Source organism: Brachyhypopomus gauderio, chromosome 11 (genome assembly GCF_052324685.1).
Source record: "Brachyhypopomus gauderio isolate BG-103 chromosome 11, BGAUD_0.2, whole genome shotgun sequence".
Lineage (NCBI taxonomy): Eukaryota > Metazoa > Chordata > Actinopteri > Gymnotiformes > Hypopomidae > Brachyhypopomus > Brachyhypopomus gauderio.
This window is the reverse complement of record NC_135221.1, coordinates 16,465,695-16,478,843: the sequence shown is the minus strand read 5'-3', so window position 1 is coordinate 16,478,843 and position 13,149 is coordinate 16,465,695. Positions and strand designations below refer to the sequence as shown.

General features: G+C 46.6%; 1 protein-coding gene across 1 annotated transcript; it reads right to left on the bottom strand.

Annotated features, from left to right (window-relative positions):
- Window positions 1-997: 997 nt before the first annotated feature.
- On the bottom strand, window positions 998-10,935 carry spon2a (spondin 2a, extracellular matrix protein). The gene is made up of 6 exons (XM_077022421.1): window positions 10,874-10,935; window positions 7,897-8,122; window positions 5,753-5,973; window positions 2,474-2,665; window positions 2,009-2,183; window positions 998-1,656 (listed from the first exon to the last, which is right to left on the bottom strand). Exons 2-6 carry the CDS (start codon window positions 8,120-8,122, stop codon window positions 1,469-1,471), a joined length of 1,002 nt encoding a protein of 333 aa, XP_076878536.1. The 5' UTR covers window positions 10,874-10,935; the 3' UTR covers window positions 998-1,468.
- Between the last annotated feature and the right edge of the window lie 2,214 nt (window positions 10,936-13,149).

The following is a 13,149-nucleotide window of genomic DNA, read 5'->3' as shown; positions in this document are numbered from 1 at the left end:
AGGGTAAATATCGTTGGCTCATTAAAACAGGTTAAGGACCTTGTAAAATAATTTGACCAAATAGTTGCAATGAACTAGTGACGACTTTATATTTGAACGAACCTCTGTGGAACAGGGAATCAAGCAGCCGTTGAACTTTAAGTGAATAACTTGTTTTCGTCACTAGGGGGCGACATGTAATCTTTAGAAGCAGGAGGTAACGTTTCACTGCATCGGTGAATTATTCGCTCTAAAGACACGATGTACTATGACCAAACTATGACCTAAACTATGACCACATGATAAATTATTTATGAAACAAAATAAGGAGTTGCATATTGGTGAACACAGTGTAAATATTTTAATGAATGAGCATTTCAAAAGTAATTGTTGATTAATTGCTGTAATTTTATTTAGTAATAACCGCTGCATGATGTTCATTTTCAAATAAACTATTTATGTAGCCCACATGTTGCTGTTGTCATAACTTATAAATGCCCTGTACTGGTAAATATAAAGATGAGAGGGTAATTAAGACCACTGTGTGAAATATAAGACATAAATAGTCATGTCATCATGGATTACAGGACCACTTTTGCTGTAATGAATTTGGTAGCTCACACTGCCCTTGGCTTTTCATTGGTGTGTGTGTGTGTGTGTGTCTGTGTGTGTGTGTGTGTGTGTGTGTGTGTGTCTGTCTGTCTGTCTGCATGTGTGAACTGAATTTGTCTAGCTCAGTACCGGCCAACTCTATTCTTGGTGGACTAGATGGAGTCTGGCATTGTCTGTGAATTCCCTGCTCAGACATACCTGATGAAGCATATTGGTGAATTAATAGACGCATTTGAGCTGGGACATCCCTGCTCTCGAGTAAAGCCATTCTATTCTAGATTCATCAAAATGACAGCACTAAAGTACAAAAGTCTGTTGTTATTAAGGAAAACAAATGCATTTATTAATAATAACATATATACAACTTATACAACCCAAAGATTCCTTGGGGGGGGGGGGGGGGGTATATATGTATAGGATTATTTAGTCAAACTGAAATTAGACATGGCTCAGGGACCATCTTTCCCAAAGCAATATTTCAGCCTCCATGTTTGCTAGTGAACAGCACTGTTGTCTCAGTGCTGTGGTGAAATAAAAAAGAAACAAGAAAACCAAAATGTCCATAGAGTCTACATTTGACAGATCAATAGTTGTGCATATTAAAAAGATCCACTCTCCATAATAACTGAGGCTGCAACATATGACGCTTGTGATTATTTTTCCGTAAAAGAAGTACCTATGATCAGAGTTTCTCTATGAACAGACCAGACAGGTCGTGCTTTTCCAGGCGGGACAGCTGTGTGGGCGGGGCAGGCCAGCACCAGCCACGCCCCCCGCCCGTCTCCTGCAGCTGCAGCCTCGCGCCGGCTTGCGTCTCAAAGCCGCTCTGGGTGCGGAGCCGCGTCGGGGGGTGTCTGCACCGCCGCGCGGGCGGCCGTCACTGTTGAACCAGGCAGTTGTGCGGCGTGCAGTCGGCCTGCTCCTCCAGCTCGGGGCAGGGCACGCCGCTGTTGGCCGGCTTCAGCAGGATGTAGCGCGTGCGGTGTCGCGTCCCTCCGCGCGAGCACGGCCCCGCACACAGGCCCCACGAGGACCACAAGGACACCTCGCAGTCCAAGGGCGTTTCTGCAAGAACACGACCATGAACACGTGCACAAGGAGGAGCCCGCCCAGTCAACGCTAACCGTTCAAAGTGTGGGGGGAAAAGATAGTGGGGGCCTAATGTGTACGATCTACTTCTCCAGTATTAATGGGTTAGCTTTTGTGGCATAATGCATTTTCCCACTATATTAGCAGTAATTCATTTCCACAATGCAAATTCTCTCATTTGCATAATGGTTATTGACGTCTGTTACCTTTAATTTGCAGTTGGCCACATCATTATTATTATTTGAGCTATTTTATTCAAGGTTTGTCCTGAGGTAAATAATGGCACATGCTCAGATTACGTCCGCCTACAATTGACTGGTCTTCTCACCTGAGAACTGCTGTTGCCTGGTATGATGGGGTAGAATGTGATTGGAAACGTGGTTCTGTTGACGTCCAGACGAGCGAGCCTGTCTCTTCAGCCATACGGTGGCCAGGGGCGGGAGCTCAGTCAGGCGTGGGTAGTAGAAAGAGTTAGCTGGGTGATTTGGCTTCTGAGATGTTATCTGCATTTTAAAACAAAACAGCAAAGATGCAGACTGTGAGGTTTATTTCCCAGTGGCAACATTTAATTGATGTCGAATTATCCTTAATAAATATGTGTAATCCCAAAAGGAGTATTATGAACTTATTAAATATAACACTAATTAAAAACAGCACTGCTATTTTGTACAGTGTAATTCACTTTATTATTAAGTCCACACTGTTTGCTCTAAGAAAGATAAGGTGCCTGTCCGTCTCCAGTGATGTTGACGATTTCTCAGATGTAGCTGGAGGAACTCGTGGGCCATCTCACCATAGTGATGTTCTCCAGGGGTGTCGTGGGAAAATTGGGTGAAGAGAAAGTGAAGCCACTGTCTGTCCCAGCGTCATACGGATGCAGGTCAAAGGTCACTTCCTGCTTCCACTGCCCCCTCTCACATAGGTTTAGACTGTCAACCCCCACGAACCAGTCGGGACTAGGAATTACTTTCACCATCAGGGAGAGCTGTGTGAGAAAGCGTAACATAATTAGACACACAAACACTTGTGCACATCTCCAGAGAAGTTTCACCTTCGACAGTATAGCTGTATGTGTCCCACTATGCAAGAGTAACTGACTTTTTCATTTCAGAAAAAATTCCTTGTAACAATTTCCAGAGTTTTCCATCTTTCCTGTGTTTGTTAGGTTGAAACCTGCTGGGTGTTTTTCCTTTAAATGGTGATGAATGTTTCCTGTTGGGCTATGACCTCATGCAGGAAGAGCCCCTAGGTCACGGCACACGCTCTCACTCCGTTTCAAATGCACACACACAACCACACACAATTACACATCGTCCTGAGGGACATGGCTATTTCAAGATTAGAGCAAAAGTTGATATGCAGCCAGAGTTCTTTAGTGGACCATGCGTATAAAGAGTAACCAAATGGCCAGTTCAGACACATTACTGCTTATTACTGGCTTCACTTCTGAAAGGCTGAAATCACCACATTAGTTATGTATGAGGTAGCTGAGGTTATTCTGAGGCCATGATCAGGCATTGATGCAAAGCCCTCAGCCACCTTTATTAATCACGTTTTGTTTTATATACATTGTATTTCAAACGCATCGGACGCATCATTTAATATGAACCTGATCTTCAAAACGTGCCTCTAATGACGCACACACCGTCTTTAATCACAGAGTTTCAACTTCCAGATCCCTGTTACAGAAGTAAATGAATCGATCTCCCAGCCAGCCTTGTTTAGCTCTTCCTCCTCCTCCTCCTCCTCCTCCTGTCCTAGACTTTTCCAGGAATCTGTCCTGCTGGATCACTTTTGCGGGCGTGGGAGCTGGGAAGCGGCCACGTCTCTCCACCGTCTACTAATGTCGACCCACACTGGGTAGAACAGCTGAGGTGCACGTGCACACACACACACACACACACACACACACACACACTAGCAAATCACCGGCCACTCAGTCACACACACAGACTTTACTTCTTCCATTTCACTTTAACTTAGTGAAAGAAACCTCTCCACCCCAGCTCTCCCCCGACCACCAACCCTGACCCCTGATTTACCATTACAGCATGTCAGGAAAAATTCATGTTGCCATTATACTTTTCTCTCTGTCTCAGCTGCTGCTAGAGACTCTTGTGATGTCTGTTTCCCATTAAATACACAGTTGCCTGAAAAGTGACTTATAAATATTTATGGACGAAAAATGTGTGGCTTTTGATAAACTGGTTCATCTTAAGTGTCTGGGTGATTGCAGCTGGAGAGACTATCTGTACAAAATCCACCAACTGTTATTCCAGTCCTCACGCTACGATTACGTGGTTGTCTGACTGAAACCCAGTCCACTCAGAGATGTTTGAACTTGAGCTTTGTCCCATCAATGCACTCCCGTCTGGAGACGGCAGTTCTGCGCAGGTAAGTTAAGGAAGCTCTAAAAGTCGATTATAACAGGTGCTAGAAGCAAGATAAACACAGATAATCACATTCTTCACACCGGTGTCTGCTCACACACCTCCACAATGTCTCCTATGCAGAAAATCGTGCACACACAGAGCCGCGAAGCATCTGTAACCACGGCTGTGTCCTACTGCGTGGTTGGCCTAAACATGGCCTTACCACAGCAGACGTCCTACCCTGTCGCCTACAAGCGGACAAGCACGGCAGACACGTGTCTGAGATCTACAGTCTACACACACACACACACACATATAGATATATATATATATATATATATATATATATATATATATATATATATATATATATATATATATATATATATATATATATATAATGTTTTTTATTATGATTTATTTACTTTATGAGGCTTCTTTTGTTTTGCAGGTGCTGTATTGAAAATAGCCCTGGATAATAAACGCGGGTCAACTGTGGCCGCGGCTTTTAGCCTCTACGTTCAAATGTCCCCGCACAAGCCAGAGAAGCAGCCATGAGTTGATGGCAAACATAAGCCAAAGGAATACAAACAGGCCAGAGGACAGAAGGGTCTGGATGACCGGGCAGGGGGTGGGGGGTGGGGGACACAGGCCAGGGGCCTGGGCCAGGGAAAGGAGCCTGTGGTTTTGGAGGGGGCTCTGAGCACAGCCCTGGAAGCTTCTGGAATGCCGCTCTGCTTTTTACTGTCATTATGGTCTACTGAGCACATCAGAAGTAAATTGCGAAAGAAACAGCGTTGTGAGTTTTGGCCTGCTCTGTATTGCTAGGGACAAGATCCCGGTATCTTCTGGTTTGAATGATCGGTATCACACAAGCCTGGTTAATTGTTTTACACTTTATAGCCTAATTTATAAGGATTACCTCATAGATAATATACACAGACTCAGATAATTCACAATTCGCAGATTTGTATGGAATACCTCCTTCGTAATCTATGCAGACTCAAGTTAGTGCTTGGCAATTATAGTCACTGTTTCTGGTCATGCGTGAAGTTACATAGCTGTTGGTGTTGTGAATGAACCATGTATAATGTTTGATGTTCAGATACAGCTTGATCCTATAATAGAGTGGATCCCCAATGAAACCACTTCATGTGCATTTCACTCCTCAGTGGACACCTTTTGTAACATCTGGAACCCCCTACTTAGGACATATTGATCCTACAGTTATCTTCCTTAATCCATGGGTTTCCTAAGCTGGAACTAAGTCTGTCTCTGTTCCATATTTCACATATTTATTCCCTTGATGTTTCTTTTCTCTGTTGAGGAGAGCTGGGGGTGGTGACAATGCCTCATTTAATTGTCATGTCGTGTCCAGGCTGTTTTGTTCTGTGTAGTATGTGGAAAATGTAAAAAAAAAAAAAGATACTCAAACTATTTAATAAGCTTAATTGGGATTAAGCAAATTAGGATTGGGGTGCAGCCAGGAAAGGGTTTAGGTTTAGGATTAAGTCCTAGTCTAGTCTAGTGATCTTACTGAAGAAACTCGCTTCAACTCCTCGGCTTTCAGCCGAGCGTTTATGAACCGAGCTGGACGTCTTTGAGCTGGAACACTGAACTTCAGCCCTGTAGGACCTGACGTCAACACACCTCATCTTCTCAGGACCCTCAGCCCCTCATGCCGCTCCATGTGGACCTACCAAAGGGTTCCTGGGCAGCAGAAGCACCTCGGTGGAGCTGTGGCCCACACCGGTGGGGATCCCGGCCGTGCGGTACATGGAGCCAACCGCCTTCCTCCTCCTCGCTTCTTTGGCTCCCTTCACCAGCTCCACAGTCAAACCGAGCTCCGCGAAACTCTTGACCCCGGGACTCGCCAGCGCCCCCTCCTGCCACATGTGGTACTGATGATTATGGGTGACAGCTGCGGGGAGATGGAGAGGGGAGAAGAACCTGTTGAGACCTGGAAGAGTTAACTCGGCGTTATGTGATATGAAAACAATACGTCCATGTGGTCACTGAAGTTAACGGGAAACTGATGGGACGCTGAAAGTCAATGGTCTTGTGGTTAGGGAACCGGTCTTGTGATCAGAGGGTTGTGGGTTTGATTCCCAGACCCGAGGCCATGACTGAAGTGCCCTTGAGCAAGGCACTTAACCCCAACTGCTCCCTGGGTGCTGGGGCTAGGGCTGCCCACTGCTCTGGGCACGTGTGTACCACAGCCCCCTTTTGTGTGTGTGTGTGTGTGAGTGTGTGTGTGTGTGTGTGTGTGTTCTCACTGCACAGATGGGTCAATGCGGAAGACAAATTCTGATTGCGGTGCGAATCACAATTGATGACATTGGCAACTTAACTGATACTGATTTAACAATTCATGTGAGATCAGCTCTACAGATATAAAATCAATATAATAATAATCACAGTGACAGGCAAATGAACAGGCAACTGTGCAACACACATATAATCAAACACACATATAATCAGACACTCATATAATCAGACACACTCCTGCCACACGTATCCTCTCAACAAATTCTAACATTTTGGGCTTGATTAAACAAAGTGCCGTTGTGTCAACGGGGTGACAAAACAGCGTCATCACCTACAAGAACAGCCCAATGTCTCCAGAACGTGTCACTCTTACTTTATAACCTTCTACCGCTTTGAGGAGATTTAACTGTCATTCATTAACTCCTTAATTCATGCAGCTACAAACCATTATGGTAAGATGGTGAGAGAGAGAGAGAGAGAGAGAGAGAGAGAGAGAGCTTTTTGGTACACTGACATAGTTCATCTGCTCACTGCAGGGTATGGCTGGTTTGGCATGAACACGTTCAGGGCTAAAAGTCTCCACAAAAGCCTCAGGCACCTTCACCACAGAACCGAGCCCTCCTCCTCCCTCTACCATATCGTCCTCCACACGACCAAACCCTCGTGGAAACGGACTCCGCTCACCTCCTGACTACCGGCAATTTATTTTGACTTGACTGCGATTGTAAGACAAATTCCTTTCAAGTTGCACAGGGAAGCATATAGGAGTGGTAAGCCAATCAGAAGACAGCCTAACAGCAACCCCACCCCCCACCCTCGGCTGTGAACGTCTGGCCCACAGACGCGGGCCTCTACATCCCCCTCTGGCTGGCATCGCCCGGCTGCCTGGTATTAATACCGACATCCAGAGCGAGATGTCTTACCATTTGTGCGCCAGAGAGCAGCTGCCATTAAAGCGAATGGATGTGGCAGATCACTGCACTAAGGTGATATGTAACATCTGTATGTAAAAGGGCAAGGAAGGTCAGTAACTCTCTCCTGCTTAGCCTGTCTCATGTCTCTCTATCTGTCTCTGGCGCTCTAACTCTACACCTCAGATACAGGGGAGTAGTGGGGTACCCAGTGTCATCTGGTAACAGTTATTATACTTTCCTCCCTCCCTCCCTGCGTTTCTGTTCCTCTGCTTTCCTCATTAGGCCGTCCGCGCTCACATATGGAGGAGGTGCCGGGGGAGGTGGGAAGTTCTCATGGGGTTGTGGGGGGCACCACGGTGGGTTAATGGTCCAGCTGTGAGTCTTTGGCCTTCCAACATGTCACAACATGAAGAAAGTCGCCCCTCAACTTCCCCTCCACACCCCTCCCACCCCTCTTCCCACAGACATTTCATCGGGAACAGCCCTGAACTCATAGAGTGCATCGAGAGAATTTGTGTGTTCAGAAGGGACAGTCTGACCTGGCATCTCATGCTGAGATCCAGAGCCCAGTAGAAAGAACACGCAGGTGTTTATTATTCCGCCACAACATGAGTTTTACAACATACCTCTTCTCACTAGCACAACCTTTAGACACGTCTTACCCACAAGTTTGGACCACTGTGCGGGAGGCCGAAATAGGGGGTACTGTTTCGGGAAGGTCTGGGGGCTCCAGTGACCGGTGAAGACCAGGATGTAAGAGGCGGGTCCTTGGGCTGTGCAGGCCATCCCATTGGCTCTCACCGGCGAGGCACAGGAGAACGTTAGCCTCAAGAGCACGACGAGCAGGTGCTGAAGCCAACCGGGGATGAAGGTATTAGATGACATCATCTGCAGTAAATATAAAGAGGGGAAGAGATCATTACTGGCTTTTCCGCTCATGAACTGTGCTTCAGAAACATAAAGGTTAGCTTTTTTTCCCCATGCGTAAACACAGCCAGCGTTGTGAGTTCAACTGTGTGTTATTTCAGGGCAGACATATCCACCACTTTCCACCAGCATATAAATCTGCTACAAAATTTCAGCTTTTCCTTTCAAGTTTCTTTCATGCAAAATGTGGACCTGAAGTATCATAATTCTGGATGGGTTAACTATAGCACGGAGCCATAGACCTTCAGCAGTGTGAAGCCTCAAAACCCTCTGCATTCTACTACTGAGATTATTCCATCTGAAATGATGACATCACCATAATTTGCTCAGAATGGCGTTGCAGCACTTTGCAGCAGGTGCATGATTTTCATACAGGCCCCTCAAATTCTTTGCGAAGACAAGGGCTGCAGGAAAGCGTTTATTTTTGCCACTTGCTAAGCAACCAACCACACGTAATGATAGGCTGATCTTATTTGTGTCTCATTACATCACTGCGATTCCAAACCTTACATAAGCGCAACTCATCGAGTTGTCCTGAGGTCGTGTTACGTCATCCCGATTTTTACGCTTCGTTTACGCGCGTCAACGTGATAACGCGGCGAGCCACGGCGTGTTTGTAACGTGTCCATTTGCTCTTGACTAGAGGTCAGAAGGCTGTGAGTGGAAACCCCTTCATAATGACGTATCTGTTACAAAGGGTGAGACTGGCGTAAAGAACTTAAAATAGAGGTTCAGGTGAGGGGCGTGAGGGTCCCTCTCACCGTGGTCCTTTCTGCTCCTTGTCGGCTCCCCACGGAAGCCCCGCGAGCGCTCCGCCGTCCCTTCCCCCCGCACGCGCACGGGCACGCGCGTGCTCCCACGCGGACGCACACGTTCTCTGATTTACTGCCTGGCGGAATTAAAATAGCAGAGTGGCCGCGAGGCCGTGCGGGCTGGGATATTTCCGTCCGAGTGTGTGTGTGTGTGTGTGTGTGTGTGTGTGTGTGTGTGAAGTGAGAGCACCTCGGCGGGGCACGTGGTGGCATGGCTGCATGCTCCACGGGGAGCTGCCCTGTCTGTCACAGCCACTTTATAAAGACGCTAATGCCCTGAAGGTCAATAGGTCACCGGCACCAGGTCTCCGGCACCCTGGCTCGCCAGCTGTTTCCTTAAACTAACCAATCTGCGAGGATCACATGACCGGGCCCATAGATCAAAGAGCAAGCCATGCAGGCATTTTTAAACTTTAAAGTGGCTTCTAAATGTAAGTCATTAATGTAAGTTAAAAGACTGAAGCACAGGGTTTTAGTCTGTGTGTTTATCTAAAATGAACTGGAACAGCCTGAAACGATGATCACTCTCCTACGTTGCACAGATCTGGGAGATCTAACTCATCAGCTGGAAAACCATAAACCAGAATTAAAGTACAGCACTGGACAACGTTGAGTCATCTGAGGTGAGCAGACGTCTTGTTTCTCGAGCCATGGTGTAATCTAGAGTCCCTTAGATTTAAACGGGGGCCTTAATCACAGGTACGACCGCTGAGGGTCAAAAGCCGTGTTCTTTTTCAGCGTGGCCGCCCGTCTCCCTTTTATTGTACCACAGGTCTGAAACGTCTGATGCAACTCTTCTTGGAAGCCCTAAAGCCACGTGTGTTCGTCGGGTACACAGCACTGCCATAAAGCATTTTCGAGAAACCCATCACGACAAAACAAAGATGCTTGCGTGGGAGAGAACAGAGAGGGAGAGAGAGACCAGGGAATGTTAACACAGAACGCCTGCAAACAGAGTACTCAGTCTTTCCACCGAGATCTGCAGAAAACAACGCAAACACAACAAACTCAATTACAGCGCTACATCTCTCTCTGATGCGATTCCACCTCCGCACCACTCCACAAGGAACTGATTCAAGTCGTTTTCCCAAACATGTGCTGATTAGTTTGTATATGGTTTTCAATATGGATGATTTCCCATTTCAATTAAGGGAACATTACAGTCGTTAACCACTTCTGACAGTAGCAGGGATGTTACTTTCTGCTGCAAAGCCATGCTTTGTGGCAAACAGAAAATTAGTAATATATGTCTTGCATGTTAATGCAAAAATAAGTCTTAGGGTATATTTAAAGATACAACAGCATTTTCCATTAAGAAGTTCTTTTATTTGGTGAAGAATAAAGTCCAGAAACTGAATTGCTAGTGTTATCTTCAGTTGCAGTGACTTTCTTCACTAACTTCACCAGTACTGTTGGCTTTAGCTTTCGTCACGCTGGCCTAAAGCAAACCAAGTTTTATTTGCTCTCTTTGGTAGACTAGCCGCACGGCGCGCACACCCTCGGACATCATCTTCAGTTTTCAGACAGCGTTTATCTGCCCTGAGCACAAAAAATGACTCGAGGCTTCTTACCCCGCAACGACAAAATTACAGAGCCACACTCAGTGGGAAACACGAGTATCACAGAAAGAGGTTGCGAAACTCCCATTTTCATGTCATACAAACTCAGAAAGCAGTGATGGTGCGCTGCGTAAGATCCCAGAATAAGAAAAATTGAGTGATGACGGAGAGAGAGAAGGAGAGAGAGAGAGAAAGCCAGTGACTGGTTACAGGGGCTGCGTATGTTAAATCACTCAGGAAGAGGGCACAGCTCTCAAAAAGGAACATCAGTCCTGCAGACAGAGACGAGAGAGACAAAGAGAGAGAGAGATGTGTGTCCCACAGCAGCTCTGTGTTCTTACCTGCTCTGGAGGAGGACAAGAAGGGAAGAGTTGGAAGAGATGATGTGGTGCACACAGCAGGGCTCTTCTCTTCTCTGTCTCTCTTTCTCTCTCTCTTACTCTCCCCTTGTCTCTTACACTCCCCCCCCCCCTTTCCCCTCCCATTATACACCCCCTCCTTGTATGGGTGCAGAGCACACACACCCTCCCATAAGAGTTTTTCCCCTCTCTCTCTCCCCTCCACCTCTCCGTCTCTCCCAGACATGCATAAATTCTCACCCTCTCATCCATTGGTAATAACTGCCTCACCTCTGCAGGCAAACACCAGAAAATGCACATTTTATTGCACAAACTTCCTTTAGTTCAGGATTTCTCAGACAGTGGAGGCGGTCTGCCTAAGGGCAGCCTGTTGGCGTGAAACGCACGCACCCTCACATCTCGCTGCATCCGCAGGCCTTCCTCCAAACACGCCGTGTGCGGATTCATTTAGATTTGAGGTGCGGGGTTGCGGCTCAGAGCACCGTGGCACTCGCCCCGAGAGTTCGATTCAGATCCTAGCTCATCAAGGACTTCAAGCAGTGACAAAGCAGAACTTACAGAGCACCAGAACAAGCCAACTCTGATGGTTTAAGCGGCACACACTCCACAGATCCATCAGTGGGTCCAGACTCACAGACCTGTAACTACTTCTGTGTAATTTCAATGAAGTTAATGAATAATTCATAGCTACTAAATAGTTTCCCTTAAGGTAACTAAATAAGTCTGAAGGTTAAGAGGTTAGACAAACTAACATCTGCAGACAACCAAAGATGTATAACACACTGCAGCACTGGACTAACACATGGAACACATTTCTAGCATAGCAGAGAGGCTAGTGCTTCTAGACCTGAACCTTGACCAAGCTTAATAGTTCTAATGGAAATGGGAACAAACTTTACAACAGTGCCCAGTCTGGAGCTAGAGGGGGCAGCGTCAAACGTCTCTGGGTTTTTATGTGTTAGGAAATGCCAACCAAACGCAGCGAGTGGTGCTACCCAACAGCTGGGCAAATGTTTCCTGCCAACGTCAACAGCATTTAGCACTCAAATCTGCAAGTGCTAACCACTTCGACTTTTTTAAGAACCAGAAAACAAACAGAAAATAGGTTACTGCTCCATTCTGTTATTGCAGACCCTACAAAGCAGCTTTACTGGCTCCAATGTGCCTTCCTGCCAAAAATGAGTGAATTAAAATTTGTGATGGCATTTAACTGAAAAAGGATACTGACGCACTGCTCAGAAATGGAAGGAAAGAAAGGCCCGGAGCCTGTCAGATGTGTCATGTTAACTGCACTGAGACACACTAGTCATCAGATCCTTAAGCATAAAGTCTGTTATCGCGACACTGGTTGACCACTTATTGGTTTTCCCTGACGCAAATGAGTTTGGACTGAGCGGTTTCTGGATGCCAGTGCAAACAGAGCTGCCTTCTCTCTAGCAGCACTGAGCACACAGCTGCCACACTGACCCCGGCTTGAACTTCACGGGCCCCGGAGGAGGTCACGGCGGCTGGGAGCCTGCAAACCCCAAAGAGCGGCCAGTTTAAGCCAACTGTCCAGACTCGCGTCCCAAACGCATGACTTCGGACGGTCCTCAGGTGAAACCTCGGAACACAACCTTTCAACCCTGGCTTTCTTAGCAAGCTAAACCATGAGTGGAAAAACTGACATCATGTCCTGAGATTAACTGCAGATGCCCTGATGCGGAGGGAAGCCACCCAGAACAGTGATGCGCAGAGAGAGCAGTTCAGCCACCACCGAACGTGCAGATCGAGACCCAGGGCAGCGTTCACGTTTGTCCTTTGTTGACTGCGGTGTGTAAACAGTGCAGCCCTCTTTAGACATAATATGTGGTCCACAATTTGGCACCCTATATTTGTTTATCTGTCTAGCTTCTGAATTCAGAATATAGAGCAGCTATTAGAAATCTGCTTAACATCTGTGGAGCTGGAGAAGCACCTGCTCTTTCTCCAGGTCACGTCGGAGAAGGTCCAGTCAGTGATCACCTCCAATGGCAAAACTCTTGAGCGCGGGCCCCATGTACCGGTGGCCTTTTGATCACTGCAGTATAGCATCTGACATTCTCCTCAGTACGATTCTACCCAGGAAAGAGTTCAAAGTTCAATATCACCTAAAGATACTACATGTACAAAATAGAAAACGGCATCATTGTAGAGCTGTGTTACAAGAAAAGTATTGCAAAAAACATTCCTGCAGATAACAGACAGTAGCGTGTGATGGTTTCCCCGATCTTAATGAA

Excerpts from the sequence above, each read along its gene's own strand:
- spon2a (XM_077022421.1), bottom strand. The coding sequence starts at position 8,122 with ATGATGTCATCTAATACCTTCATCCCCGGTTGGCTTCAGCACCTGCTC. Across the intron at positions 5,974-7,896 it reads ACAGTGGTCCAAACTTGTGG|CTGTCACCCATAATCATCAG; the intron begins GTAAGACGTGTC and ends ATCTCCCCGCAG. Across the intron at positions 2,184-2,473 it reads CCCTGGAGAACATCACTATG|ATAACATCTCAGAAGCCAAA; the intron begins GTGAGATGGCCC and ends TTTAAAATGCAG.